General features: G+C 43.7%; 2 protein-coding genes across 2 annotated transcripts in view; one reads left to right on the forward strand and one right to left on the reverse strand.

Annotated features, from left to right (window-relative positions):
* The window catches only part of LOC132368814 (cyclin-Y-like protein 1), a 33853-nt gene extending 33098 nt beyond the window's left edge, over positions 1–755 (forward strand). The window contains exon 10 of the mRNA XM_059927538.1: positions 639–755. Coding sequence (XP_059783521.1) covers positions 639–755 — 117 coding nt within the window. The remainder of the gene's footprint in view (positions 1–638) is intronic.
* An 8070-nt stretch (positions 756–8825) lies between these two features.
* Positions 8826–16388, reverse strand: FZD5 (frizzled class receptor 5). Its single transcript, XM_059928563.1, has 2 exons — positions 15745–16388; positions 8826–15463 (listed from the first exon to the last, which is right to left on the reverse strand). Exon 2 carries the CDS (start codon positions 15207–15209, stop codon positions 13446–13448), a length of 1764 nt encoding a protein of 587 aa, XP_059784546.1. The 5' UTR covers positions 15210–15463; positions 15745–16388; the 3' UTR covers positions 8826–13445.
* Between the last annotated feature and the right edge of the window lie 11103 nt (positions 16389–27491).

Below are 27491 nucleotides of genomic sequence, written 5' to 3' on the forward strand. Positions count from 1 at the left end.
AACGTACATGGAACAAAGTAATACTTATGGCTTATGATTTTTTGGTGGGTATACAGCAAAATTCACAACTGAAATGAACACATTTAAAATTGATACTTTCTGTGGTACTTTGGTGGTACTTTAGAATAAGATGTTTTTCTACCATAATTTATGTGCAAGTGAAATAGCACCTTTCAGCGCTTGTCATTAGACCTCTCCTACCTTCAGCACATACCTACCTGATTAAAATTTCCTTAGAGTATGTAATAACTAATGAAAACTGAATAGAAGTTGAATAGCTGAGTAAACACTGATTTTGCCCAAGTGTATGTCCATTACGTTTAAGGATCACGTGTGTAGGTAACAGATGATATTGCTATTAGGAGCCTATCATTAGGAACCCAATTTTTAAGTAACTCTAAGTTATTAGGGCAAGTTACCCCTTGCCCCAGCAATCTAATCATAGCCCTTAAAGGTTATTACCTTAGGGAATTGTCAGTTAGTGTAGATATCAGCTATCCAAAGTAGCAGTAACTATGAACTATCTAAACGAATGTAGATGTGTGGCTTATCAATGATGCTTTTTTTGTTTTTTTAAGGTCCGAACATTTTTTTTTCCCCCTAATTATACCTATGTTCTACCTGATTGACTTTCCTAGGTCATTTCCAGATTGTGTGACGACGAATACAAAGACGTGTGTAGAGCTGCTATGAGAAGGTCTTTCAGCGCTGATCATTTCATTGGTATTCGGCGCTCCAATGCCATCCTCTTCTAAGGGAGAAGTGAGGGGTTGTAACATCATAAACCCCTCGAAACAAGAACTGGAGAAATATCACCTCTCCTGCTCAGAAACCAGCAAAGTTAGTATTTTCACCTTAAAGAAAGACATTGAATTCAAGAGACTCATGGACAAGCGAAGATTATGCTCATAGGAAAGAACGGGACCTCGTCAATGTAACACGCTCTTGTGTCCTTTTTATTGTAAACAGAGTTACAAAAACCACTCCAAAGCTAAAAGCTCCCAATCCACGCACAGATATCTGCTCCCAATCCACGCACAGATACCTGATAGCTGTGAACTATGTGAGGTTTTTTAATTAATAGTTTAAATTTTTAGACTTTAAAGACACTAACTATATAACTTCTATGTTTTTCTTGCCTCACTGTCCCATAATGCTGCATATTCCTTTAGAATCAGTGCAGTATTACCATCAAAAAATGGGACTCCAAAAAAAAAAAAAGAAAAAAACAAAAAAAAACAAAAAAAAAACAAAAAAAAACAAAAAAAAACAAAAAAAAAACAAAAAAAAAACAAAAAAAAAAAAACAAAAAAAAACAAAAAAAAAACAAAAAAAAAAACAAAAAAAAAACATGGGACTCCTAACAACTCAAAAAGCCAAACTTCGGAACAGACTGTCGTAGCATCGTTAGGTTTTGCAGGGTTCTTCCTCCCTACTATATCATTGAAGCTGCTAGTCATTATTGGCAATCAATTTAAACCAAAAAGCTGCTGAATAACACATGTCATCCAAATTCTTTGCAGGCAGTACTTATTAGCATATTAGCATGTTTGCGATCATAAACAGAGAAAGAAAAAAAAAACAAAAAAAAACCAAAAAAAAAACATGGGACTCCTAACAACTCATAAAGCCAAACTTCGGAACAGACTGTCGTAGCATCGTTAGGTTTTGCAGGGTTCTTCCTCCCTACTATATCATTGAAGCTGCTAGTCATTATTGGCAATCAATTTAAACCAAAAAGCTGCTGAATAACACATGTCATCCAAATTCTTTGCAGGCAGTACTTATTAGCATATTAGCATGTTTGCGATCATAAACAGAGAAAGAAAAAAAAAACAAAAAAAAAACATGGGACTCCTAACAACTCATAAAGCCAAACTTCGGAACAGACTGTTGTAGCATCGTTAGGTTTTGCAGGGTTCTTCCTCCCTACTATATCATTGAAGCTGCTAGTCATTATTGGCAATCAATTTAAACCAAAAAGCTGCTGAATAACACATGTCATCCAAATTCTTTGCAGGCAGTACTTATTAGCATATTAGCATGTTTGCGATCATAAACAGAGAAAGAAAAAAAAAACATGGGACTCCTAACAACTCATAAAGCCAAACTTCGGAACAGACTGTTGTAGCATCGTTAGGTTTTGCAGGGTTCTTCCTCCCTACTATATCATTGAAGCTGCTAGTCATTATTGGCAATCAATTTAAACCAAAAAGCTGCTGAATAACACATGTCATCCAAATTCTTTGCAGGCAGTACTTATTAGCATATTAGCATGTTTGCGATCATAAACAGAGAAAGAAAAAAAAACAAAAAAAAAACAAAAAAAAACATGGGACTCCTAACAACTCATAAAGCCAAACTTCGGAACAGACTGTCGTAGCATCGTTAGGTTTTGCAGGGTTCTTCCTCCCTACTATATCATTGAAGCTGCTAGTCATTATTGGCAATCAATTTAAACCAAAAAGCTGCTGAATAACACATGTCATCCAAATTCTTTGCAGGCAGTACTTATTAGCATATTAGCATGTTTGCGATCATAAACAGAGAAAGTAGGTTATTTCCTTCTATTGGGTCCGTGCTGCATTTCTTGTTAACTATAATGGTGCTTCTGATTTTGTGATGATTTTCCTCTGTGTTATATACTTGTATTAAAGGATATTTTCATAATTCCAGCCAACATGGTGGTCCAGTAATTAACAAGCCGGTGATGAAATAGAAGGTGTCCCAAAAGTCACAACAATTTTAAGCTTTAATATAGTGTGCCTAGATACTCCAGAACACTGTCGCAGAAGTATAAATGCTAGACTGGCAAAACATCACTTGAAACTTTAATCGAATTTCTTCTAAACTCATTTACTTTTGTACATTTTAAACATTAAGCTTTTATTTTTTTATTTTTTATTTTTTTTAATTAATTTATTTAATGGCGTGTTGGGTCGTTTCTGTGTGAGGGCTTTCTCTAGTTGTGGCAAGCGGGGGCCACTCTTCATCGCGGTGCGCAGGCCTCTCACTGTCGCAGGCTCTCTTGTTGGGGACACAGGTTCGAGCCCTGGCTTGGGAAGGCCCGTGAGCCACAATTACTGAGCCTGCGCATCTGGAGCCTGTGCTCCGCAACAAGAGAGGCCCCGATAATGAGAGGCCCGCGCACCGCGATGAAGAGGGGCCCCCACTTGCCACAACTAGAGAAAGCCCTCGCACAGAAACGAAGACCCAACACAGCCATAAATAAATAAATACATAAATTTTAAAAAATAAAAAATAAAACAATAAACGCTTAACGTTTAAAATTTACAAAACTAAATGAGTTTAGAAGAAATTCGATTAAACTTTCAAATGATGTTTTGTAACTTTGTGGCATTTATACTTCCACAAGTATCAAAGCTTAAAATTGCACTAAGACTTGAGGGGATACCTCCCCTCCTCTTTTTAAAATAGTCCTTTGCAAGGCTGGGCTGCTTACCTGCTTGATCACCTAAGTTTCTTTTTTCTAGATTTGGTAAAGGAATTATGAACAACAGTGTTAATTCACATGTAATAAATTGAAAGGAACTGGACCCTAATAGTAGGGACAGGAGAGTAAGTGATACGAAACAGCTTTTCTATCCTGTGTGTTAACCTGGCTGTAGGTGTCTCACTTCAAGTTCTATTTAAGAGGAAACATATAAACCTTAGGAACCCTTACCTCAGGCTTTAAAAGGCAGGGAGGTCCAGTAATCAGTCTTTTTGGAGATTGGTAACGATGTCACCTAAACTTGAAATATTAAAAAAAAAAAAAAAAGTGTTCTCAACTATGTGAAATCTTTCTCCTCCTACCTTCTCAAATGTAATCCTAGGAATTTTGCCTGCAAACAAAGCATTTCTGGGCCAGAAGTACTTTCTCTCTTTATAGCAAGGCTTCACATTATACTGAGTGCTGCAGGTTCCATCATTTTTAAGGGACAGAGACATAAATGATAAATTATGGTATATAAAATACTACAATCTACCACCTCAAAAAATATTGTTTATGGAGTTTGGAGCTTGGAAATTCAAGTACTGATTGCAGTTTTATTTTGAAAAGAATGCTACAACTTATGTGGTTTTTCTTCCTCATGTTTATATTAAAAGAAAAGCTAATAAACTCTGTTTTAATTAAAATATATGGCTACTGTGTTTGTAACACTTCTCACTATTCACATAACATTACAACTCTGCCTAACTCAAATGTTTTCAGTCAGCTCTGATAGTCGGGCCTTAAAGCATTTTCAAACTAACCATTCATAAGTTGTTTTGACCCCTGCCTTTAGTTAAGATGTAGACATTTATTTCTTCAGCTTACGCTCTTTTCAACCTGAAGATAATCTAGTACACTTAAAATCACTGGCTACAGTGCTCAGTGGCATAATGCATTAGATGGCATTTTTGAATTGTTTGTTACGGTGCCAAGATGGCAATGCACATTGAAAGATAAAAGTAGGTAAATACACAGAGAAAGGAATTACAGGAATACTGTAGAATCAGAACTTGTTGTTTGAGGGTTTCAAGCAATTGAACAGGAAAGAAAATGGAAGAACAGGAAGCAGTAGAATTGTGGTTGCTGTTAAGAGGGTGACTTTTAAACAAGCCACGTAATTTGACTTTAACATGCTATTTCACTTAACATTCAGTTGGAAATATACCAGATCTCTAAAGTTTCTTTTAGACCCTAGCCACTGCACTTGAGCAATATTCCATCAGTCCTGATAGTATTGCCGTAGTATTTCATCCACCTTAGTTACCTTCCTGAGGTCACATCTTTAACTTTGTTCTTGTTAAGTTGCTGATGAGGAGAAATGATCTGATTTAGTACAGAAGGGAAAAAAAATCTATCACAAGTCACTGTTTATATCAATAGTTTGCACCGCGTAGTAAAATGCCAGTTACTAAGCAGAAATGCTGACATATCTCGAGTGGTCGAAGGTTTAAAAAAAAAAAATTGGGGGTAGGAACATTGGGCATGACTGTAGCTTCAAGAACAAGTTGGTAGAATAAGGGGAATCGCTAAAAATTGCTTTTCCCCTTCAGCTTTAATTCTAGAGGCAATACAGCCATTTTAATAAATGGGAAATTGAGGCAACTTAAGGTAAAAATTTAAACATCACAAAGTAGGTTCTCCAACAAATATGGGGCATGGAAACTAGTTATTAAGAGGGTGGCAACTATGGCATTTTTTTCCAGATTTTTATACCGAGGAAGGGTTTGTTCCCTAAAGTAGTAAGACTATAAAAGAATATCTGACTACCTGAACTCAAATTTTACTTTTTCGCTTTTTAAAAAAAATTATTTTTCTCTATTGGAATACTGACATCTGTGCAATTTTAACTCTGGTATACCGTGAACTGAACTTTATTCTTTACAAGGAAAAGACAAAAGTTTGAAATGTATGTTTGAACCAAATTAAATTGCCATTTTTGTATGTTAAATTCATGTGGTTGACCCTAAGACAACTTCTTAGGGCCCAGTGTTTCTGGTTAAGAGAAATTTTTTCCACCCTGTATCAGATTCCATCATGACCCTATTCTTTCACATTTACTCCTAATGTACCCTGTATGCCCATTATTGAAATTCAACAGCACTAAATCCTAGTTTTACAACAGGTCAAATTTCATTTCTTAGTTTTCCCATTCTATAAAATATACCATTCCTTGATTTTTGAAAAATGCTGAAGCCAGTATTTACTGGAAAACAATTCACTCTGTATTCAGGTTATGCAATGTTTTTGGAAATGTTTACCTATAGCGTGTAGGTTAGCTAAAATCTTTCATCACCCAAGACTTCTCTCTAACCACATGTAAAATGACTACGACTGTTCCCTCACCCAGAAGCCGCATTCTTGAGTATAGAGCTATTTGGTAAAGCACTTGACAGCTGGTAGGGGCTCTCCCAGGGGTAAGTGCTAATTTCTATGCAGAATCTGTAGATTACACCCAGCATCTATCAAGTTAAGGATTAGATCACCTAAAATCTTAACTGTTAGCCACTCACCAGCCTGGCCAGCCTGACACCATGCCAGCAAGAAGACAAAAGATCTAGGAGCCCTTCAGAGACACCTGGTCCCTTGTACACAGGTGCAATCTGTTTGGCTTCTGAGGCAATTTCCACTAGTCCATTTTAAATGGGTTTGGCAGATGAGATAACATGTACTTCATGTGAAAGAAATGTTATGAATACCAGTTTATGGTTTAGGATCTCTAACATGCAGAAAGAACCAGGAAAGTGAAGTAGTATAGAAATTAAGAGAAATCCAGAGTCAAATGAAAAGAGGTTAATGCTCTTTAAAAAAAAAAAAAAAGGAACAGGTTAGGTGATTACTTAACTGCTGTGAGGGCAGCTAAATAATTTGAATGTGATTAGAGAAAGTCAGTGACAGCCTCATGACCTAAGGTCCTCAAGAATATGTCGATCTCTACTTCAAGACCTCAAATTACTCTGCTAGCTTTTTCTTACAACATCTATTCCTTCATCTTACCGTTCTCAATTCTACTGACCTTTAACTTCTAGCTCCCCAGATGGTGGCCCTTTATCTCCTCACTGTGGGAACCGACTCTTCCAAACGCAGGGCATCAGTGTTTTGTCCACCTCCCACTGCCCTCTCTCAACAAGGTCATCTCAGCTTCACCCTTTGACTCTCTGCTCGTGTCCAATGTGGCAGTGCTTGATGTTGGTTACTACTATGAGCCATTTCTAAAACACTATCACCAGGTTCCAGGAAATACAGGATTTATATGGCTCACGGGCTAACTGGCCCCTTGTAATCCCCTTTAATCAACTACTTGAGCCCTCCTGTGTTCCCACAAAGTAGTTGTTCCCAATTTGCTGCACTCACTCCCCTGATCTGCCCACAACCCTAGATGTATCTCCTCAGGCTAGGCAGCAACCCCACCTTCCAAACTCCAAAACTCATTTCATCTGGCATTAGGAATAGATGCCTCACTTCTTAAGGTAACCCCTCTCATCTAAGGGAGAGGATTCCATCCCAACTCTTCAAATCAAATTTCTATATCCAACACCCCCACCACCAGGATGGTGGTGAGGATGGGGCAATTTGACCTTCCTCAGCCCTTGACATGTCCTAGTGTTTCTCAAGATGTGGTCTCCAGACCACCTGCCTCTCATGGGCTGAAAGTCCCTGTAAGAAATGAAGCTTCTCTAAATGCAATGTGGAATCCTAGAACAGATAAAGAACATCAGTGGAAAATCTGGTGAAATCCAAATGAAGTCTGGAGTTAACAGTAGTGCGTTAATGTTGACTTCTTAGTTTAACAAATGTGCTATGATAATATGTTAATATTAGGGCAAAATGGATACATCTTTGCAACTTTTCTGTAAACCTAAAATAATTCTAAAAGTTTACTAAAACAGAACAAAAAGACCTAATTCTTGGATCCCAAATTAATCTCAATTCCTGGAGCTGAAGCCTGGGAATCTACATTTCTAATAGGAACCCCAAATGATTCTTATGCAGACACAAATTTGAAAACTAGTCTTTCAATTCCCTTTCCATTCCATGCCTGAATGGCTGCTTCCTCCTTGTTTTACTTACCTTAACCTGATTGACTCTTTTAGATCCTCTCAACCCTAAAATATAAGTACTATCATTATCCCCCTTTCACAGATGAGAAAGTACTAAGATGCAGTACACAAGTGAAGTACTAAGAGCTTAAGTAATTTGTTCAGGATCAACAGCCCATGAATGATGGAGCTGGGAGTTGAATCCCTAATCAGTCTAGCTCCCAAATCTATGCACAGAACCATTCTACTTCCTCTCATTCTGTTGCACGTAAGAGCTCTGTAACTTAAATCACTAAAAGAAGCATTATTACCTATTTCTCCAACTTCCTAAGTCCAACACTGCCCCCCTTTTCCACTGGGGGGAATGAACAATGAGAAAGCACTGGGAAGATGTGCCAACTAGAGACCTGTACGGGTAAGGCACAGTGGCTCTTGCACCAGGATCCAGCTCAACTGCTGTATTTTCTGTTCTCCCAAATGCCCTAACATGTACCAATCTAATAATGCTCATAGTACTCACTTTGATGCTAAATTAATTATCTCAGGTTTACTAAGCATCTGTCCAGATTGTCAGGGAAGTGCCAACTCTAAATCAATTTACAGTTGGCCCTCCGTACCCACAGGTTCTGCATCAGTGGATTCAACCAACCATGGACTGAAAATATTTAGGGAAAAAAATTTCAGAAAGTTACAGAAAGCAAAACTTGAATTTGCTGCACACCACCAACCATTTGCATTATATTTACAACTACTTACTTAGGATTTGTACTTGGTGTTATAAGTAATCTAGACATGACTTAAAGTATAAAGGAGGGTGCGGGGGAAGATGGGAGGATTGTGCGTAAGTTATATGTAAATACTGCACCGTTTTATATAAGGGACTTGAGCATCCATGGATTTTGGTATGGGGTGGCACGGGGGGGAGGGAGACAACTGGAACCAATTACCCACAAATACAGAGGGAGAACCATATATCCTCTTATCTTATCTGGGTTCCCTGACTTGTATTTAGACCTTAATACAAAGTTGTGGATCTAACTGCTGAATGATGAAGTTTTGGGAGTTTCTGACTGCAAACCAGACACACACAACAACAGCAGCACTTCTAGCCAAATTGCTTCAGTACAGAGTATAGATGGAGGGTTGATAAAATAGAACACAATCTCAGGTAATGTCTCTGTTCTTATGTGTATTTTCCTTCATTTCTTCAAGTGAATCATGAAACAATCACAGGATCAGCAGGAGAAACCTATGAAGTATATTCAGGTAAAACATGTTTTCATTAGTTCTCCTTCTGGTGATTGGAATTTCTTTGACTTTATTATCAATAAAAACGTTGCCACTTATATTCAAAGTACATCCGAGAAATCTGATCATGAAGTTAGAATGCACATACCTCCTTCAGATACTCTTAGAAAACAGTGTCTCTCCATGAAAGCATGAGAAAAATACTTGTACAGCATCTTATTTGCTTTACCATTGCTTTAATGCACTTTAAAATTTATCTACGTTAATTGGGAACAAAGAAACAAAAATAGACATTTCTTTGTTTTTCATAAATAACTATTCTCCATATTTGATAAAAATCTCAAAGCGTTATTTTAACTTCCCACAAATATAATACATACAATTTTTTTTTTTCTGAAATAATAAGGTCAGCAAATTAAGTATCTTGACACTAATATAACCACATACAACTGCTATTCTACTGACTTCCAGGAACAAAACAAAAACAGAAAACTTCTTATCAAGATGCTCTGGGTTTCCTTTTGCTAGTGTTAGGGATCTGGAATTATAATCATCTGCCAGTAATAATTTTATAGATTCTAGTTGATTGTCTACAAATAAAATATCGCTGGCTCTGCTTTGTGAGTTCTGGGTTTGACATGACACTGACAATACCGCATGGGACAGGCACTATACACACGTGGAAATCAGAAAAAGTACTGAATGCCCTGGACTCGCACTACTGACTCAGGATGTGCCTCACTTGGCTCAGTAATAAATTCACCTGCACCAAACCCGTATCAAAAGTCACTAAATCTCTCATATATATAATATATATTATTTATATACACACCCACAACACATACACACTATACATACAGTTTGTAACAACATGAAGTAATATTGTCTTCAAATGATGTACCACAGACTGAAATAAATCCTGTAATTGTCATCAAGCTGCTAGAAGCTTTTGAGAGTTCTGAGCCAGGTTACTTAGTTACTTTCATCCTGCCTACCCTTCATTCACCCTGCTTTAATGTCTTGGTAGCTTTTTCTTTCAAAACCACCCTCCTCAACCCAGGCGTATTTCTTTCCCAGGATCACTTGATCGGACTTTGGAGGCAAGAAAGGGCATGCAGGGGGAGCAGGAAATCCTCAGCCACTGTACCTCACACCTGCCTAGATTTGTGATGTTCTCTGTCCTGTTGGCCACATTCGGTGTTAGAAAGCAGTTATTCAAAGCTTTGTCCCTCCTACCCCCCTTGGTCTTTCTGTAGAGCACAAAAGTGAAAGAAGCCTCTTTAGCAGGGGTAGCAGTTCATTAAAATATACAACTACATTTCCTAGCTCTGGGGTTCCCATTCTGTACTTGAGACTGCAGGTCACGGATGCTGTTATTAAGGTGCGGTGTGGGATCCATGAGGTTTTCTCCTGGCAGCCGGTGTCAGGATTAGTGCAGCCCTAGCCCAGGAGGAAACGGCCTAATGAATACCAACTTGGAAACAGTGGTGTCAGCACGTTATTTAAGCTTGTACATTGCTCACAATTACACACAACACACACACAGGCTTATCACTGGAAATGACTACGAGAAAACAAGACAAAGGTTTGCAAGGATAAACCAATAAGGCACCAAGAATACTTATTTTCAGCCAATTTAGACAACTTCAAAGTGTGAGGTTAATAATAGAAATTAAAATGACTTCCTAAGTCTTATCAATTGATTTACTGAGAGGTCACATATTAGTTCCTTCTAAATCTTTACCCCCTAATCTGTGATGGGAGACAATGCTTACAATTGAACCATGAAAGGGACAGCCCAAAAGCTGTACATGTGAAACTAAACTGGGCCTTAAATCCTCACTAAAATCACAGAGCTGGCTGTGAAGAAGCTGCTAAACCACCCCACAACCTTCCATTTTATAATTGTTTTCATGAGTGTGGATTGTTTGCCTAATAAAAATAAAAATCAGAAGAAAACAGCATATGAGATGGAAATAGGGGGCGACCATAAATAGATGGGCTTCTCTGCCCTGGGTAGCGGGAGGGGTGGCTGAGGTAAGACTTGAGGGAAGCAGGTGGGCTTCATCTTTGAGGGAAGGGAGGGGGAGAGCAGCGGTGAGAACAGAGGCTGAAAACAGAGGCAGCTCTGAGAGTTGGCCTGGACCTAGACCTCCAAATGCATTACCTGTATTGCCTCTCCTTGGCTTAGTATCCTTTGTCTTAACTGTCTTTTTTTTTTTTTTTAAGTAAATTGGTTGTTCTTTTTAGGTTTGGTAGGTTGCCAAAATGAAAAATAGTTGTTTTAACAGGAAGAATTAAATCACTTCAACCACATCATCCCACAACTTTTAGATACATTCTGCATCATCTTTACACTCCTCCACAAAAAAAAAAAAAAAAAAAAAGGAAGAGGAAAAACCCAAATTAGGCACAATGACCTAAGGCAGCAGAATAATCTATGTACTTTCTGGGAAGACATGTTAACTGAGGGAAGAGGTCAAGGTGATCAGAAAAGTTCCTCATTTGAAAAACAAGAGAGGAACTGGCCCTCAGGCAGGGGCTCTATTTCAAGGTTCTAAGAAGCTTCTGAACAAGTAGAGGAATTAGATGTGCAAAAAGTTCTGTAGCTCTGTGTACAAGGTTTTGTCGAATATACTGAAATTTTGATTCAGAGGATGAGTGTGTAAGAGCAGTGCATTTTTATAAACGTGAATAGCTTCTGAAAGTCCATGAAAACTATAACACGAGGCTTCTTTCCACCAGCAAAGTGCTTAAATACACTATGGAAACTATACACTTGTTTACTTAATATCCATAATGTAAAAACTGACCTGGGCTTAAATCTGACTTTTCCAACTTTGGTATAAATGAAGCGCAAATCCCTACACTTGCTGTTTTTCTAGGGAGACATCCTCAAATTTTAATTGTTTTTGCCATTTTAGCTTCTTAAATTTAGTCCCCACTCAGTCCTGGTCACTGGTATTCTGCTGGCCAATGCACTGTCACCCCCTTCCCCAGTAATGGCCTCACACTCTTCTTGAATGAATGGTTAAATAGATTAGGAAAGCAAACAGAATTTTTAACAGTAAAGTATGTATGCGTGGTGTGTGTACGTGTGTAGTTATCAATACATAGGCTTTCATATATAAATGAGGGAATGGTTCAACAGATTAGAAAAGCAAACAGAATTCTCTAACAGTAAAGTGTGTGCTCATCACTATATAGGTTTTCTCAGAAGAGGAGGAAGAGAAAAATATATTGAGGTGAAGGGGGGGGGGGAACAGCTTTCCTTTTGCTACACTGATCCATGTTTTCAAAGCTTATGCAAGGGTGTTATGGGTCTCATTTGTTTTCAGAGGCCGCAGAGAGCAGTGTCTCGATGCTTTTGGAATATCTGGCTGTAATCTAGTCCAAAGTCCAGGGACACTTATTTTCCCCCATCGCTGCCAGTGTTTGTTCACAGGTAGCCAGCCTCCCTCCCCCCACTCCACCCCCCCCCCCCCGTTCAAGCACCTCCTTCAAGGGTGGGTGTGGTTTCTAATCACAGCTCTCCAGGAGAGGAGGAATAAGAAAAGCAAAAAGACTGTTTAACATGATAAAGGAGGTGGGTTGGGGGTGGAGCAGATAAGAGAGGTGTTGGAAATTTACTTAATTACAGGAGGTATATCCATTTTAGTCCTTAAATGTAAAAAGGAGCCCTCTTCAGCACTATCGCTAAGTCCTTTCAGAAGAAGGAAGTGCGTTTATTTTTACCAAAATTTTAACACAAGTTTAAAAAAGTGGGATCACCGAAGCCTATTAAGAACCACCCACTCTTCCGGCACAAAGCTGCCATCTTAACAGTCTAGAATTCAAGTTCAACCAATCACCATCCCTTAGGTTCGCACTCTTCCAAATATTTATTCCGGACACTGCAATGCTACCTCTAACTTATTCAAGCAAAGCTGGCACTGTTAAGAATGAGAATGATTACAAGTACTACAGAGAAGAAACCGAAGCTTGCTAAACGAAGCTAGGACGGACACATTAGAATCTCTAAACATTGCCTAATCTTGTCACTTTCCGGAGGCCCTAACCACATTATGCTCCCCTGCTCCTTGGTGTGACTTAGGGTGTCCCCTAACTTAGGAACTATAAACAGGGACAAGCAGCTCACCTTAAAGCATCTTGGACACTTTAAGCAGTGGAAGGAGAAACAACCTGGAAAAGCACACGGAACAACTTCCCAGTCACAGCAACTTTCACTGTTCACATTATTTTTAAAGACACAAGTATAGGGAATATATTTTCCCAATTTAGACCACACAGTTCAAAGACACCTGAACCAAGTGGAACTTCATTATAATGCCAACTTTAGGATTGTAAAGCCCCCAAAGCAAAGGTAAATTTTGTTGCCAAAATGCAACAAAGTTAAAAATTAAGAAAACTACATATAAATTAAAAACAGGGTTCCTCTTGAAAAGGCAGTAAGATAGAACAGACGTGAGCTGAGTCCCTTTGAGAAGTCCTGGGACAGGTACTCGCCTTGAAACGGTCCCTTTCCCCTCTCTCCAAGTTGCCCCGGGAGGGGGCATCAGCACCAAGAAGGTAAACGGAAGTGACCTTGGCAAAGCTACCAAACAAAACAACCTCCCTCCCTCAACTCCCGGCCCCGGTCCCGGTCCCTCGGCCTCGGCCTCCTCCTACACGTGCGACAAGGACACCTGCTTGTGGTAGGCGGCGGCGGCGGCGGGGCCCGGCGGCGCGGTCCTGCCCGTGAGCGCTGCGCTCGCCTCGGCGTAGTCCCCAGCGGCCGTGGCGCCGCCGCTCTTGTGGCCCCGCCGCGGGCGGCAGCAGCAGCGGCTGGTGAAGCGCCGCCACGACTCCACAGTCTTGCCGGACCAAATCCAAACGCCCGACGTGATGCCCACCACAAGGCACATGAAGTACTTGAGCATGAGCACCCAGTACTCGGGCTTGGCGCGCGGCTGGCCGGAGTCCGGGCCGGGGCACGCGCAGGTGAGCGCAGCCTCCCAGCTCTCGCGATAGTGCTGTTCGTACAGGTAGCAGGCCACCACGATGCTGGCTGGCACAGTGTAGAGCAGCGTGAAGATGCCGATGCGGATCATGAGCTTCTCCAGCTTGTCCGTCTTGGTGCCGCCCTGCTTGATGACGCTGCGGATGCGGAAGAGCGACACGAAGCCCGCCAGGAGGAAGAGCGTGCCCACCAGCAGGTAGAGCACCAGCGGGCCCAGCACGAAGCCGCGCAGCGAGTTCAGGTTCTGGTTCCCCACGTAGCAGATGCCGGCCACCGGGTCCCCGTCCACGGAGCTCAGTGCCAGCGCAGTGATGGACTTGACACTGGGGATGAGCCACGCGGCCAGGTGGAAGTACTGCGCATAGCCCGCAATGGCCTCGTTGCCCCACTTCATGCCAGCCGCCAAGAACCAGGTGAGCGACAGGATGACCCACCAGATGGAGCTGGCCATGCCAAAGAAGTAGACCAGCAGGAAGACGACAGTGCACAGCGCAGGGCCCGTTGTCTCGTAGTGGATGTGGCTGTGCTCGCGGCTGCAGGCGACGCTGGCATGGCCCACGACCAGGCGCACCAGGAAGCCCAGAGACACGCACAGGTAGCAGGCTGACAGGAAGATGATGGGGCGCTCAGGGTAGCGGAAGCGTTCCATGTCTATTAAGAAGGTGGCCACCGTGGTGGAGGTGGAGATGAAGCACAGTACAGACCACAGGCCGATCCAGAAGGTGGCGAACGTGCGCTCGTCGGGGCTGAAGGACGGCTGGTAGCAGGGCACCGCGCAGTTGGGTACCTGGCCCGTCCTCACCTTGTTGTAAAGCGGGTGCGACTCCTTGAGAATGGGCACGAAGGGCTCGCGGCACTTGCACACCGACGGGCCCCCGGCGGCGCAGTCGCTCCCCGAGGCCGGCGACCCCGGCAGGCCTGAGAGGGTGGGCTTGGCCGGGAAGGGCCTGGGGGGCGCCGTGGTGGCCTCGCTGCGGTTGTAATCCATGCACAGGACCTCTGCGTCGCGGCCCAGCACCGGGAGGCGGTCGCAGCTCATGCGTTCCGGCCAGGCAAAGCCATACTGGCGCATGAGCGGCGAGCAGCCGGCCTTGGCGCGCTCGCACACCGAGCGGCAGGGCGGCAGCGGCTTGTGGTAGTCGGGCAGGCAGATGGGCGTGTACATGGAGCACAGGAAGAAACGCAGGTCCGGCGAGCAGTGGATCTCCACCAGCGGCCAGAACTGGTGCACCTCCAGACCCGCCTCGTCCTGCGTGTCGTGGTTGAACTGGTTGGGCATGTGCGTCAGGTTGTAGCCGATGCCGCGGCACATGGGCACTGTGATTTCCTGGCACACCGGGGCCTTGGAGGCGGCAGCCGCCCGGCCTGCCAGCTGCGCTAGGAGCAGCAGCAGCAGCGAAGGCGGCGCGGACGGGTCAGGCCGAGCCATAGCCCCCTCCCTCCCTTCGTCTCCCGCAGCCCGCGCGGGGCCAGCTCAGGCAGGGGAAACCGGGATCCGGGCTTCCCTCTCTGCCGACTTGTGTGGCGCCGGGACTGGCAACCTGTTGGTTTCTTTTTCTTCTAAAGAAATCCGTCCAAAGATAAACTGTTTCGGGAGGGCGCTGCCTCCGCAGGGAGCGCTCAGCTCTTCGCTGGATAGGGCTGGGGAGGGAAGGTTAGGGCTCCGATTCCAAGGAAAGGACTCTTTAAAAAAGAAGGTGGGGGAGAAGAATTGCAACCACTCCCAATTAGAGGGGCGTCAACGGCACAATCCCCGCAAGCGGTCTCCAAAACTCTAAGTTAACCTCTCTCCCTCCCCTCTCCTCCACCTCCAGGAACCAAACTACAGACTCCCCGCCCCTCACCCCGCCTCCCTTCTCGCAGGGCCTGCCAGCCTGCACCCCAAGGTCAGAGCGCTCAGCCCCCCGGAAAAGGGCAGAGGACCGGGAAAAGAACGGGGAGAAGGGGAAGGCGCGGGCTCTCACCTCTGAGGATCCTGAGAGAAGCAGATAGTCCGTAGGCAGCCTGGGCCCTCCGTCCCTGGGACACTTCGCTCAGAAACGCGACTCAGAGACAGGCTGGCATCGGGAAAGTTTGGTGATAGGCTGGGTACCCGAGGAGGCAGCACATGGCAGCAGGTGGGGGCGTCTCAGAGAGGGGGTCGCCGCCTGAACGAGGTCGCCGCAGACCGGTCATTCGCCCTCACCTCCTCCGGGGCCCCCCGGATGATCCGGGCGGGGCAGGACGGGGGGGCAGGCCGTGCGTTCCACCAGGGTCCGGGAGCCGGACGAAGGGCGAGCGCGCCTGGCAGCACCTGGGCAAGAGGAAGGCGGTGTGCGGCGACCGGGGGATCCCGCCGCCTCACAGCACGGCGAGCAGCCAGCGCTGGCCCCGCCGGGACTGCATGGTGCGCGCACGCCGCCGCGTCCCGCCCGCCGCTCTTCTCCTCCCCTGCAGGGGGATCCGCGCTCCAGCGGACTCCTGGGGGCGGTGGCGGTTCTCCCGGGACGCGCCGGGCTCCGCTCCTCCCCCGCGCTCTAGCACCCTTTGGCCCACCTCCGGCGGGTATTGAACTGCGCGCGGCGGCGGCGGCGGCGCTGGCCGCAGTGGAGTCACGGCCTCGGGCTCACTGGCCTCTCCCGCCCAGCCTGGGTCACCTGCTTCTAATGCCCGCCGGGAGGCTCCGCCCCGGCCCCGCCCCTTCGCGCTGGGGCTCGGTTGGTGGGCCGCCCCGCCACGCTCTCCGCGCGTCCCCGCCCACTGCCCCACGGGCTCAGCCTCTCCCCAGGCGCCCTCCGGCCCCGCCTGGAGCTGGCAGCCGAGGAGCGTGGGCCAATCGCCGGCCGGGAAGCTATGAGGGGCGGGGCGAATGCTAATCACGCCTTCTTGAGACCCGGAGCGGGAAACCCTAGCTAGAAGTCCCTCCTGAGTTCTCTGCTGGCGTCCACTGGTGCGGGGCTCACTTTCCCGTAATGTTCTAGCTTATGAACCCTAGCTTCCAGGGCACCTACCAGCTCTCCTATCTGCAGCTAAGCATCCTTAGAGTCCAGCGCTTGTTTAAAAGAACTGCTCAAAGACTCATTCTTAACTGTGGCACCTGTCTCCTCTCTGCGCTGCCCTCACCAGGTGAGCTCAAATTGAGAGAAGTACAAATGCTTACTGAGCCCCTACTGTGTGTCAGACGGCGCGTTAATCGTTCTCATCTTAATACAGGATGTCTCAGATCCTTACAACAATTCTTATAGGTGAAGAAACAGAGTTTAGAAGCATACCAAGGGAACCGAGCTAATGATAGTTCCCCCAAGAAAGCCACAACCTAGATAATCTTGTTCAGCGCGGTATTCCGACCGCCTAGCACAGAGTAGGCTCTCAAATGGCAAACCTGGGATTCGAACCGAGATAGTTGGGGCGCGACAGCCACAGTTTTTACCACCTCCTCCCCCCTCCCCCCATATGCGACCGGTTATCTCCCAGGCTTTAACCTTTACTTTTGCATTTCGTAACAAAATCTTACTGTTGCGACAAGAAAGTGATTTTCTTTCTATCTTTGGAAGACTCCAGACATGTTAGTCCTTTATCAGTTTATCGGGTTAAAAATCCAGGCAGTTCGAAGTCGCCCGCAGAGAAAAGCAACACTGGCTCCGGGCTCTGTGATGGGCAGGGGCCGCCCCCCCCCCCCCGCCGGGGGCTACCCGCTGCTTAGCTGCGCACCCGCGCGCCGCCGGGGATCCGGAGCGCACGGAGCTGCGGGAGCCCGCGCGAAGACCTGCTGGGCGCCTCGACCACTGGGACGCACCGTGGCGCTCTCCAGATGGGTTATTATGCTGCAAGTTTTAAATGTCCTAAAAATGCCTCTTTTCTACATGTTCTAATTAGGTTGGAAGACTGAGGTGTTTAACATTCTTGAAATTCATTCACACGCTTACAAAGAGGGTTTGAATTGTTTCCCGCTCCCCCCACCCCTTCCTTCTACTGGAAAAAGGCGGGGAAAAAGGCAGGAGGGCCTGAGTTCTTGAGGGACTCAGGACTGCACTTTAGGGCTGAGTCGTTCTTGTGTCCTGGATCCCACTTCCACAGACTGGGAGACAAAATTGCAGAATAGCCCTCTTCCTCCTGCTTATCAACAAGACTTTGTGAGAAATAATGAGGAATACGTGTATTAATCCCAGCCTCAAAGTTAAAAGAAATAAATATAAATCTCTTCACAAACATTAACACCGTTAATAAATATGTTTAAAATGTACTTTACCTCTTTCATTCCCTGGGATTCTACAGGTGCTTATATTTTTTTGGTTTTTTGGGAACTACTTGGCACTCAGTGTCGGCAAACATCCCAGGGTTGAAAGTAGTGGGAGTTGAAAAGCTATGGAATAGCAATCAAAAAGAAAGGGAAACCCTCAGTGGAAAGTATGCACAGATTGTGACCATGCCAAGAGAGGCTGCCTCATTCTGTGGCCTGTATGCAACATGTGTATTATTGGGGATGGACAAGTGTTGGCTAATAATAAAAATTATTTGAAGTTGGAGAATGTTAATCACTCATGCTGGAATTTAACCAGAATACATGTGTTATTTCACTTGGTTCTGACTCAAAGGATGTTATCTCCTAGTCTGTAAACCTCTCCCTTCTTAATCAACAGGGAGATGTTATTTTTGCTTGGAGATCTCTAATAATAGTAGTAATAATAGCGGGGAAACTTGGCCAAAAGAAACGTATTTTGCATTGTATAGCTTTTTGTATCATTTGAATTTTTGCTTTTCTGCATATAGTATTTCACTTTAAAGGCAGTTTAAAATATGCTGTTTAACATGTATTAGGCAGGGTGCTACATAATTCATTTCAGTTAGCTCATTTGATCCTCACAACAATCAGATGGAACTGGCATCATAATGGCTTCCTTGAAGTTACATATTTAGTCCATGGAAAGGACAGAAATCACAATTTTCTTCTGAGTCATAGTTATTGTTTAACAAACTGGAAAACACTGAATTATTTTTAAAGATGCAATTTTTAAGCAACTAGAACATTGCCAGGCATTCTTAGCTATTAATTCACTCATCTATCCTTCCATCTAGCCATCCATCCATCCATCCATCCATCCATCCAAAAACACCAAATTTCTGACTTGAAGACACTACTGTTATATTAAACGTGTTGCTACAAAGTGGAATTCATGAGGTACAACTTAAATTATTGTCCAAGGTGTACTTATTAATTGATGAAAATACGGAGGATCGTGCCAAACATTCCATCTAGTAAGACTGTGACATTTTGAAAGTTTTGAAGTATTGGTTTTGGATTTTGTAATCAGAGAATAGTTATTGCATTTCGAATCTTACTATACTTGTATTGATTATACATATTGAGACACTTGAGAGTTCAATGCTATAGGAATGACTGGACAGGTAGCCTCTGTATACTCTTCAGTATCTTGATAATCAAGCCTGGAACAGTGTGCTGCCCATAGATGCCTTTGGTAAATATTTGTGAAATAAATGGATGAATAAATGGCAACTGAGATTAACTTTTTAAACTTTAGCAAGTGGCATTGAATCCTTGGATAAAGCTTACCTTATGAGCTATATATATCTCTGAGGTTGACCCTACCCTGTTAAATGCAGCATGAGTCCAAACCTTGGCTCTTCCTTTACTAGCTGCCACTTTGGACAAGTCACACAACAGCTCCAGGTCCTCTCTCCTCATCTGTAAAGTGGAGTTACCCCTCATAGAGTTGTAGTGAGGGGTAAATGAATTTATATGGTGAAGAGCTTAAAACCATGTCTAGCACCTCGTAACTCTATGTAAGTCTGTTATTAGTTTCTACTGGGTTCATGCTATTTTTCTGTTTTCCCACTCTATTTTCTTTTGTGTATCACTTTAATAATGGGAAAAAAGTTACATTTTTTAGATGTACAGGCATACCTCAGAGATATTGTGGGTTTGCTTCCAGACCACTGCAATAAAGGAAATATCACAATAAAGTGAGTCACATGGATTTTTTGGTTTTCCAGTAATGTCTATAAAACTTATGTTTACACTATTCTTCAGTCTATTAAGTGTGCAAGAGCATTCTGTCTTTAAAAAAAGTACATATTTTAATTTAAAAATACTTTATTTCTAAAAAATGCTAACCATCATCTGACAACTCAGGGTTGTCACAAACCTTCAATTTGTGAAAAAGCAAAGTCTGCAAAGCGCAATCAAATGAGGTATGCCTGTACTTTATGTCTGAGCACACTCCCAGCTGTCACCAGCTATCTCTAGCATTTAGATATTAGCTAGATTTTATGCCAAAGCAGGGATCATTTCACTTGCCCTGGATCAAAGTGCGTACACCTGACATCAGCAACCAGCCCGCAAGTGTGCGAGTGTGCACAGGGCTGGCACAGGACAGACACCCACAAGCCAACTTGAAATCCCTCACAGGTATTTCCAGACTAGCTTTTTCCATGTCCTAGAGCATTTCTGATAACTCCTCTTCTCATCAGATCAGACACCTCTAGATGAGAAACCCAGACACTAATCAGAGGATTAACATGATGAGTCATTTATCCAGGTTCATAATAAGAATGCCTTGTTCACATTATAAGTGGAATCATCCAACTGTAATCTTTAGTCCTCTCCCCTCCTCCACTGTGGTGGCGATTCTAGAAAAGTAAGAGCTTCTTTCTTCTTTCCCAGAGGCGATGGAAGCGCTAATCTTTCCCACTCTCAGCCATGGCTCTCAGCTGCACATTACAATCACCTGGGGAGCCTTAAGATATACTGATGCTTGGGCCCTACTGAATCAGAATCTCTGGTTGACGGACCCAGACATTGTTTCTTGGTTTCGTTTTATTTGTTTATTTTTGTTGCCGTTTTGTTTTTAGCTCTCCAGGTGATCCTGATTTTCAGCTAGGGTCGAGAGCCACTGACATAGATGGTTTTGTTATTTCCTCAGCACAGCCCCAAACTTGGGCCTAGCTGGATCTTCTGCAGAGAAGGGTTAATCACATCATGATGTAAAATGGAACACCTCGGGAGAAAGTATAGAGGAGTACGTTCTAGTCTAACTGCATGTGAGTCTGTTTGGGCTGAAGGAAAGTATATGTATATGAAGTAAAAAATATGTAACAGAATTGTGGTACAGTGATGGCACAGTCAACAACAATGGTGGCCGTAACAGTAACTGATGGGTATCGGGCATTTCCCATGTGCGTGCACTGTGCTAAGCATTTTACATATATAATCTCTTTTACCCCCAAGAATCCTGTGAGGTTGATATTATCAACCCCATTTTATAGATTAAGAATCTGAGGTTCAGAAAGTAACTTGCTACACAACGGCACACACCTTCCAACTTGGGTTTTCCTCGCTCCGAAGACTATGCTGCCATTGACTGCAGGCCTCGTTGTAGGCCCAGCAGTAGAGGGTCCTGAAAACCACCAGATGGTAACTCTTGAGATAAGCAACTTCCCTTGTTCCTTATCATCCTTTTCCTGGGGACCAGGTCAAATTTTCAATTCTGGTGTGGCCTCTTGTGTGGGGGACTAAAGTACGGAAAAGCTGAGGGCTCTGGATTCATCTAGAATCCAGTATAAGTCTAGAGCCACTTGTTCTTTGGGCTTTGCAGACCAGGCATGAGGTGGGGCACCCTTTAGACTAGATTTCAGGACCTGTCTGGTATCTTGGCAGAGGGAGCTTCAGTTCGGTAAATATTGATGCTGCACATGCTGTGAGCCAAACACTGGTGCCAGGGGTGCAAAGATGAAGAGGCATGGGCTTACCAGGCAGGACGTGGTGGGAGCACAGAGGAAGCACCTGGCCCAACCTGGTGGCTCAGGGAAGACCCAGGCTGTGCCTGGAAGGCTGAATATGAATTAGGTGATCTATGAGTCAGGGTTTAGTACAGGAAGAAACCACTCTAGGTGTTTCAAACAGAGAAATATTTAATACTGAGAATCAAACAGAGGCTTACAAAATTGATGAGCTGGAGGGGCAGAAGTCAGGGGGGTACCCCTGGGCTATTGAGTTCACGGGCCTACCACAGTAGCTATGTTCCAGAAGTTGGGATGGTGCTGCAGCAAGGGCTCTTCACACCCATGAAACTGGTGACTAGACACTGAAACAGGACATTGAGTCCAACAGCATTAAATGCCTCTTAACATTATTGCTCAAACCTTGCTGGCCAACAGCAACAGCAACAGAATGATGCCTTCTCCTTGCATCTGCCTCCAAATCTTACACAAGTGCACCTGATTGACTGAACTTATTTCAGATCAAGACCCTAGCTGCAAGGGAGTCTGGAAAAAGTAGTTTTGCAGTTCGCCATCTCTTCAAGCAAATTACTAGAAGGATAGAATGGGCGCTGGAGAGGCAATCACTAGTATCCACTATAGGTCAGGAAACTGAGAAGGACTTCCTAGACAGAGGAATCAGCACAAGTAACGGGCACAAGGCCATGAAAGAGCACGATTCAAGTGGTGAACAGCTGGGCATGGCTATGCTATCAGAAGCATCTGAATCAAGGTTTTTACCTGAAAGTGCACTCACGTCTAATCAACATATTTTTGATTAATTAGATTCGTATGTACACTGTACACATGACACTCTTTCCTATTGATACAGCGCTTGATTTATTCAACTGACTACTAGTGCAGAGGAGAAAGGACAGGAGCAAAAAGCATGAAAAAGAATAAATAAAATTGTTAGGTAATAGTCATCCACAAAGAAAACAGAACATTAACCTTCCCCAAGCCTAATGTTGCAAACACTGTTGATTATGTGCCGAAGAGTCATCTCCCCTTTTTCCTTCCTAACAAAACCCCCGTTATTTGTTTTGTTCTGTTTTGTTGGGGAATCCACCCTTTTCTGCATAGCCCTGTGCTTCAGGAGAGGCAGGAGCTTCAGGTCAAGCCCCAAGGAGTAACACGTGATTAGTCCAACTGCTCGTGTTTCTCCCCTTCTTCTTATCAGCGTTTAGGTTACATACATGCATGGGACACAGTTCTAGCCAATAAGGCGTGGTGTGGGGGCCAGTGTGAGGTAAGTCTGTCAGGGGCTTACGGGAAAGATCTTACTCCAAAGGAGAAGTAGTCCTCTCCCCTGCTGGGTATTGTTTTGTCTGCCTGTGATGCCTACCACTGTGGGCACCATCTTGCAACCACAAAGGAGCTAAGTTGACCCAGTGAAGAAGGATGGCATTGAGGCTGCCTGAACTGTTGGCCTCCAGACTTGTTGTTATGTGGTACGATACGCTGCTTATTTTTTAATACATTTGAGTCCCTGTTTTCTTTCACTTGCAACCAAGAACATTGTAACTACTACATGCAGTCTGTACACTTAGGATGAGATCTGCCCACTTAAACTTGGCTAATGAAGTCTCTGGAGGAGATTTAAGGAGAAAAATTTATTCCCTTTTGTTTCCACCAGAAAAATTGTTGTTTATCCTTCAAGAGCATTCAAGACCCACTCAAATGTCATTTCTGTCAAGCTGAGTGCTTTGTTATTGCCTGTACTCCCACAGCCCTCCCACTACTTCTCTATTACAGCACTTTACTCATATACTCTTTCAGCAAATATTTATTGAGTGCCTATTTTGGGCTTGGTAGTGTTTTAGGCACAGGGGTTACAGTAGGAAACTAAATGCATGGAGATTCCAATCTAGTAGAAGACAGACAATGAATGAAAAAATTTTAATGTGATGACTCTTATCAAAGGGAAAAAAAAAGAATTCTTGTAAAAGAGGGGGAAATAACTACCTTGAAATTTATTTTATTGTACTGTGATTCTCTGTTCATATGTCAGTGTTTTCCACTAGATTGTGTGTTCTTGTAACCTCACATCACCCACCACTTCCCTGGGGGATTGCATTTTCCAAAGATGGCTGCGAAAACCTCTCCCATCCCACAGGTTTTTCTGCAATGTGATCTTGCCATTCCCCATAGGGGAGGGATGTAGGAGGTCCTAAGTCTCCTCCTCTTGAATCTCAGTGGGCTTGTGACGGTTTTGACCCATGGACTGTGTTGGAAGTGATGCTCTAAAACTTCCATGGATAGGTCATAAAAGGCCGTGTAGTTTCTACCTGGGTCTCTTGGGACACTTGTTTTTTGGAAGTGCTTTTTCTTGGGACACTCCCTCTTGACACCTACATATAGATGCTCCACTTGACAGTCCCAGCTGAGTGGGCCTTCAAGTCATCCCAGGTTAGGTGAAGAAGCTTCCAGATGATTCCAGCCCCCAACCTCAAGTCATTCCTAGTTGTTCAAGTCTTCCCAACTGAGGCCCCAGATGTCATGAATCAGAGACAAGCCATCCCTGCTGTGCCCTCTCCAAATTCCTGATCCACCGTATCCATGTGCATAATAAAATGCCTGTTGGTTCACACCAGTACTTTGGAGTGGTTTGTTACACAGCAGCAATGACTGGAACCCCCCAGATCTGCCTTTCTGTGAAATTTTAATCCAGTCGACAACTTTTTTTCTTTTCACCTGACCCAGTTGGTGATCAACTTATGCACTGAAGCTTGAGAACTTTCATCCATCTTACTTTCATCCCATTGAGTGTCGCTGTTGATGATATGCATGTGAAATGTCTAATCTTTTAAAACACAAATCTTCACCATTGATCTTAATATCCTGCTGCAGTGAGTTCCCCAGTTCAATTGTGTGTAGTGGGGAAAAAGTGCCTCCTTTTATCCATTTTAAACATGCTTCCTTTTCATCTCATCTTGTCCTCTTGCTCTTCCCCATGTAAAGTGATTTCCATTTTGTGGGTACCTAGACACAGAGAACTGAGTTGAGACAATAATCTTTCTTTGGTTACCCAGAAGGCCTCGGGCGTGCTGCGACGGGGAGCAGTGGATTTTAGCTGGTGACTTAAAGGTGGTGGAACACTGTATTCTAATTAGTCACAAGTTTAGTTCCAAGCTTTCAAAAAATAGTCTAGATTCTGCAAGACACAGTAGGTGTCCTCTTGTGGTGCTGGGAAGTAGAGCACAGTAGAGAGGGAAGAGCATTGGCCAGTACATAGGCAATCCGGATTCAAGTCTCATCTTGTGAGCCAGCTGTGTGCCCTTGGGCATAACACTTAGCCTCTCTGGACCTCATTCTCCTCAACTATAGAGTGAAGAGATTCAACCAGAGGGTTCTGGAGCACCCTTTTGCCTCTAACTTTGTATGAATTCTATGTATTTGCCAGTCATTTTGAAACATCTACTACATAAATCCACGGGAAGAAAAAGTTTGGATTCTAAACAGTTTGCCATTTTAGCTTCAAAGTGGAGTTGGAGAGAACCACCACTCCCCCCTAAAAAATTTTCTAGTTTTTAGAAAACTAATGTCATCATTTTCCAAAAGCACAATCCAAATTAGGCTTCAATTACCAAAAATATATCCTGCTGTGACTGTTAAGTGACAGGTCTTGCAACCTGAGTCCTTTTAGTTTGGGGGTGCACCCCAGGGCTCCCATCAGCCTTGCTTTCATGAGCCTCTCAATTCTCACGGTGCCATTGCTCGATGTTTGCATGGGGACAACTCCATTCTAAGTGATGAGAGTGAATGGATGGGGTGAACTGCTGCTGCATATGGCCACCTTGGGGAGGAAAAAGAATATTGTCCCAGTGAGCAGTGCAGTAGGAACTATTCAAGTGAATCTCTAGAAATCTGAAATCTCTTCCCAATTCTTTCTCTCCCTACAGAAGAAAAAAGGCAGTTACCATGTGGGACTTGGGGAAAGCATTCAGTCTCACTCAACCTGGACTCATTTCACTAATTTTCTGGTCTGCTTAATATTTCTTCAACAGTTGTGATTCTTAGAACTTCGTGGGCTCTAACCCACTTCTTAAGCTCTGCATCCTGTTTTGTCTTACTGAATTGTCTCTTTCCAGTCCCAGGTGGGTGGGGGAAATGCTTCTCATCTCTGATTTTAAAATTCATTACAGAATCTCCAGTATTGAAGTGCTACCATGCATGGAGAGGACAGATTGCTTTCACTGTTGGCTTAACAAACTCTATCAATAGCAACAAGTAGCATGACGAGGTTCTACTCAACAGAAACTTACTTGTAAGGTTAAGAAAACCCCTGCGGTCCTTAGACAAAACTTCAGGTAACAAGTAGGAGAATAACAGCAGTAAAAGTAATAAAAAATATATCTAGTGTTTAGAAGAGCTTTTTGAAAATATTCTAAAGAAGAACCCTCCCACACTTTCCTTAGTAAGATATCTCATATGTGATCACACATATCCACTTCCTTATCATCAGTATCATATGCGAGGATGTTTTGACGTTTTTGTTAAGGCTTTCAAGGAAGGCTTGAAAACAACACAGCAGCATCTATAATGCATAATACTGTCAGTTGTATCAATGGGAAAACTGAAGATCATGTAGGATGAATCACTTGGTTATTATCTGCTTGTTTAAGTTATTTGGGTAAAACAAGTCAGAAGTTGTCGCTTGTTTCTTAGAGCGGTGCTACCCCTGCGAGGCTGCCTTCATGTGCTCAGTGACTCCTTGATTGTAGCTAAAAGGGGGACCCAGCGTTCCACACACCACATTCTGTTCCCCCTTCTGTCATTCCTGCTCACACTCTAGTGGGGGGATGAGTTTGAAGGCTTGTTGTCTTCAAAACCCTTCTGTCTATGTGGGCTATGCTGCATCATTGCTTGTTGCCCAAAGGCGCTCTGCAAAGATAATTTACTGCCTAAGAAAGTGCTATATACAGAACTGGTCAAGCCATGGGTTGCACTTTTTACAAAATTAATAAACAATTTTTTAAAGCAGTTTTAGGTTTACAGAAAATTGAGCAGATAGGGCTTCCCTGGTGGTGCAGTGGTTAACAATCCTCCTGCCAATGCAGGGGACACGGGTTTGATCCCTGGTCTGGGAAGATCCCACATGCCACAGAGCAACTAAGCCCATGTGCCACAACTACTGAGCTTGCGCTCTAGAGCCCGTGAGCCACAACTACTGAGCCCGCGTGCCACAACTACTGAAGCCTGTGCGCCTAGAGCCTGTGCTCCACAACAAGAGAAGCCACCACAATGAGAAGCCTGTGCACCATAACAAAGAGTGGCCCCGCTCACCACAACTAGAGAAAGCCCGCGTGCAGCAACGAAGACCCAACACAGCCAAAAATAAAGAAATAAAGTAAAATAAAATTAAAAAAAAGAAAATTGAGCAGATAGTACAGAGAGTTTCCATATATCCTCTCCTTTTCCCACTCACAGTTTCTCCTTAGTGTGGTTCTTAGTTCTCTTTAAGTTCTCTTGCCTTAGTGCAGTTACAATTTATTACAATTGATGAACCAATATTCATATAGCATTACTAACTAAAGTCCATAGTTTGCATTAGGATTTGCTCTTTGTGTTATACAGTTCCGTAGGTTTTGACAAATAATGTCATGTATCCATCAATACGGTATCCTACAGAATAGTTTCACTGCCTTAAATATCTCCTGTGTTTCACCTAATCATCACTTCCTCACCCCGCCTTGACCCTTGACCCCTGACTATCACATCTTTTTACTTTCTTTCCCAGAATGTCATATAGTTGGAGTCATTCAGTATGCAGCCTTTTCAGATTGGCTTCTTTTATTTAGCAATATGCACTTAAGGTTCCTTCGTGTCTTTTCATGGCTTGATAACTCATTTCTTTTTTTTTTTAATATCCTCTTTTTTTTAGAAGAAGAAATTACAAATAACAAAACATTAGCAAAATGAGTAGAAAGTACAGCGACTTCTCATATACTCCCCC

This window comes from Balaenoptera ricei, chromosome 7 (assembly GCF_028023285.1).
Source record: "Balaenoptera ricei isolate mBalRic1 chromosome 7, mBalRic1.hap2, whole genome shotgun sequence".
NCBI lineage: Eukaryota > Metazoa > Chordata > Mammalia > Artiodactyla > Balaenopteridae > Balaenoptera > Balaenoptera ricei.

Excerpts from the sequence above, each read along its gene's own strand:
- FZD5 (XM_059928563.1), bottom strand. The coding sequence starts at position 15,209 with ATGGCTCGGCCTGACCCGTCCGCGCCGCCTTCGCTGCTGCTGCTGCTC.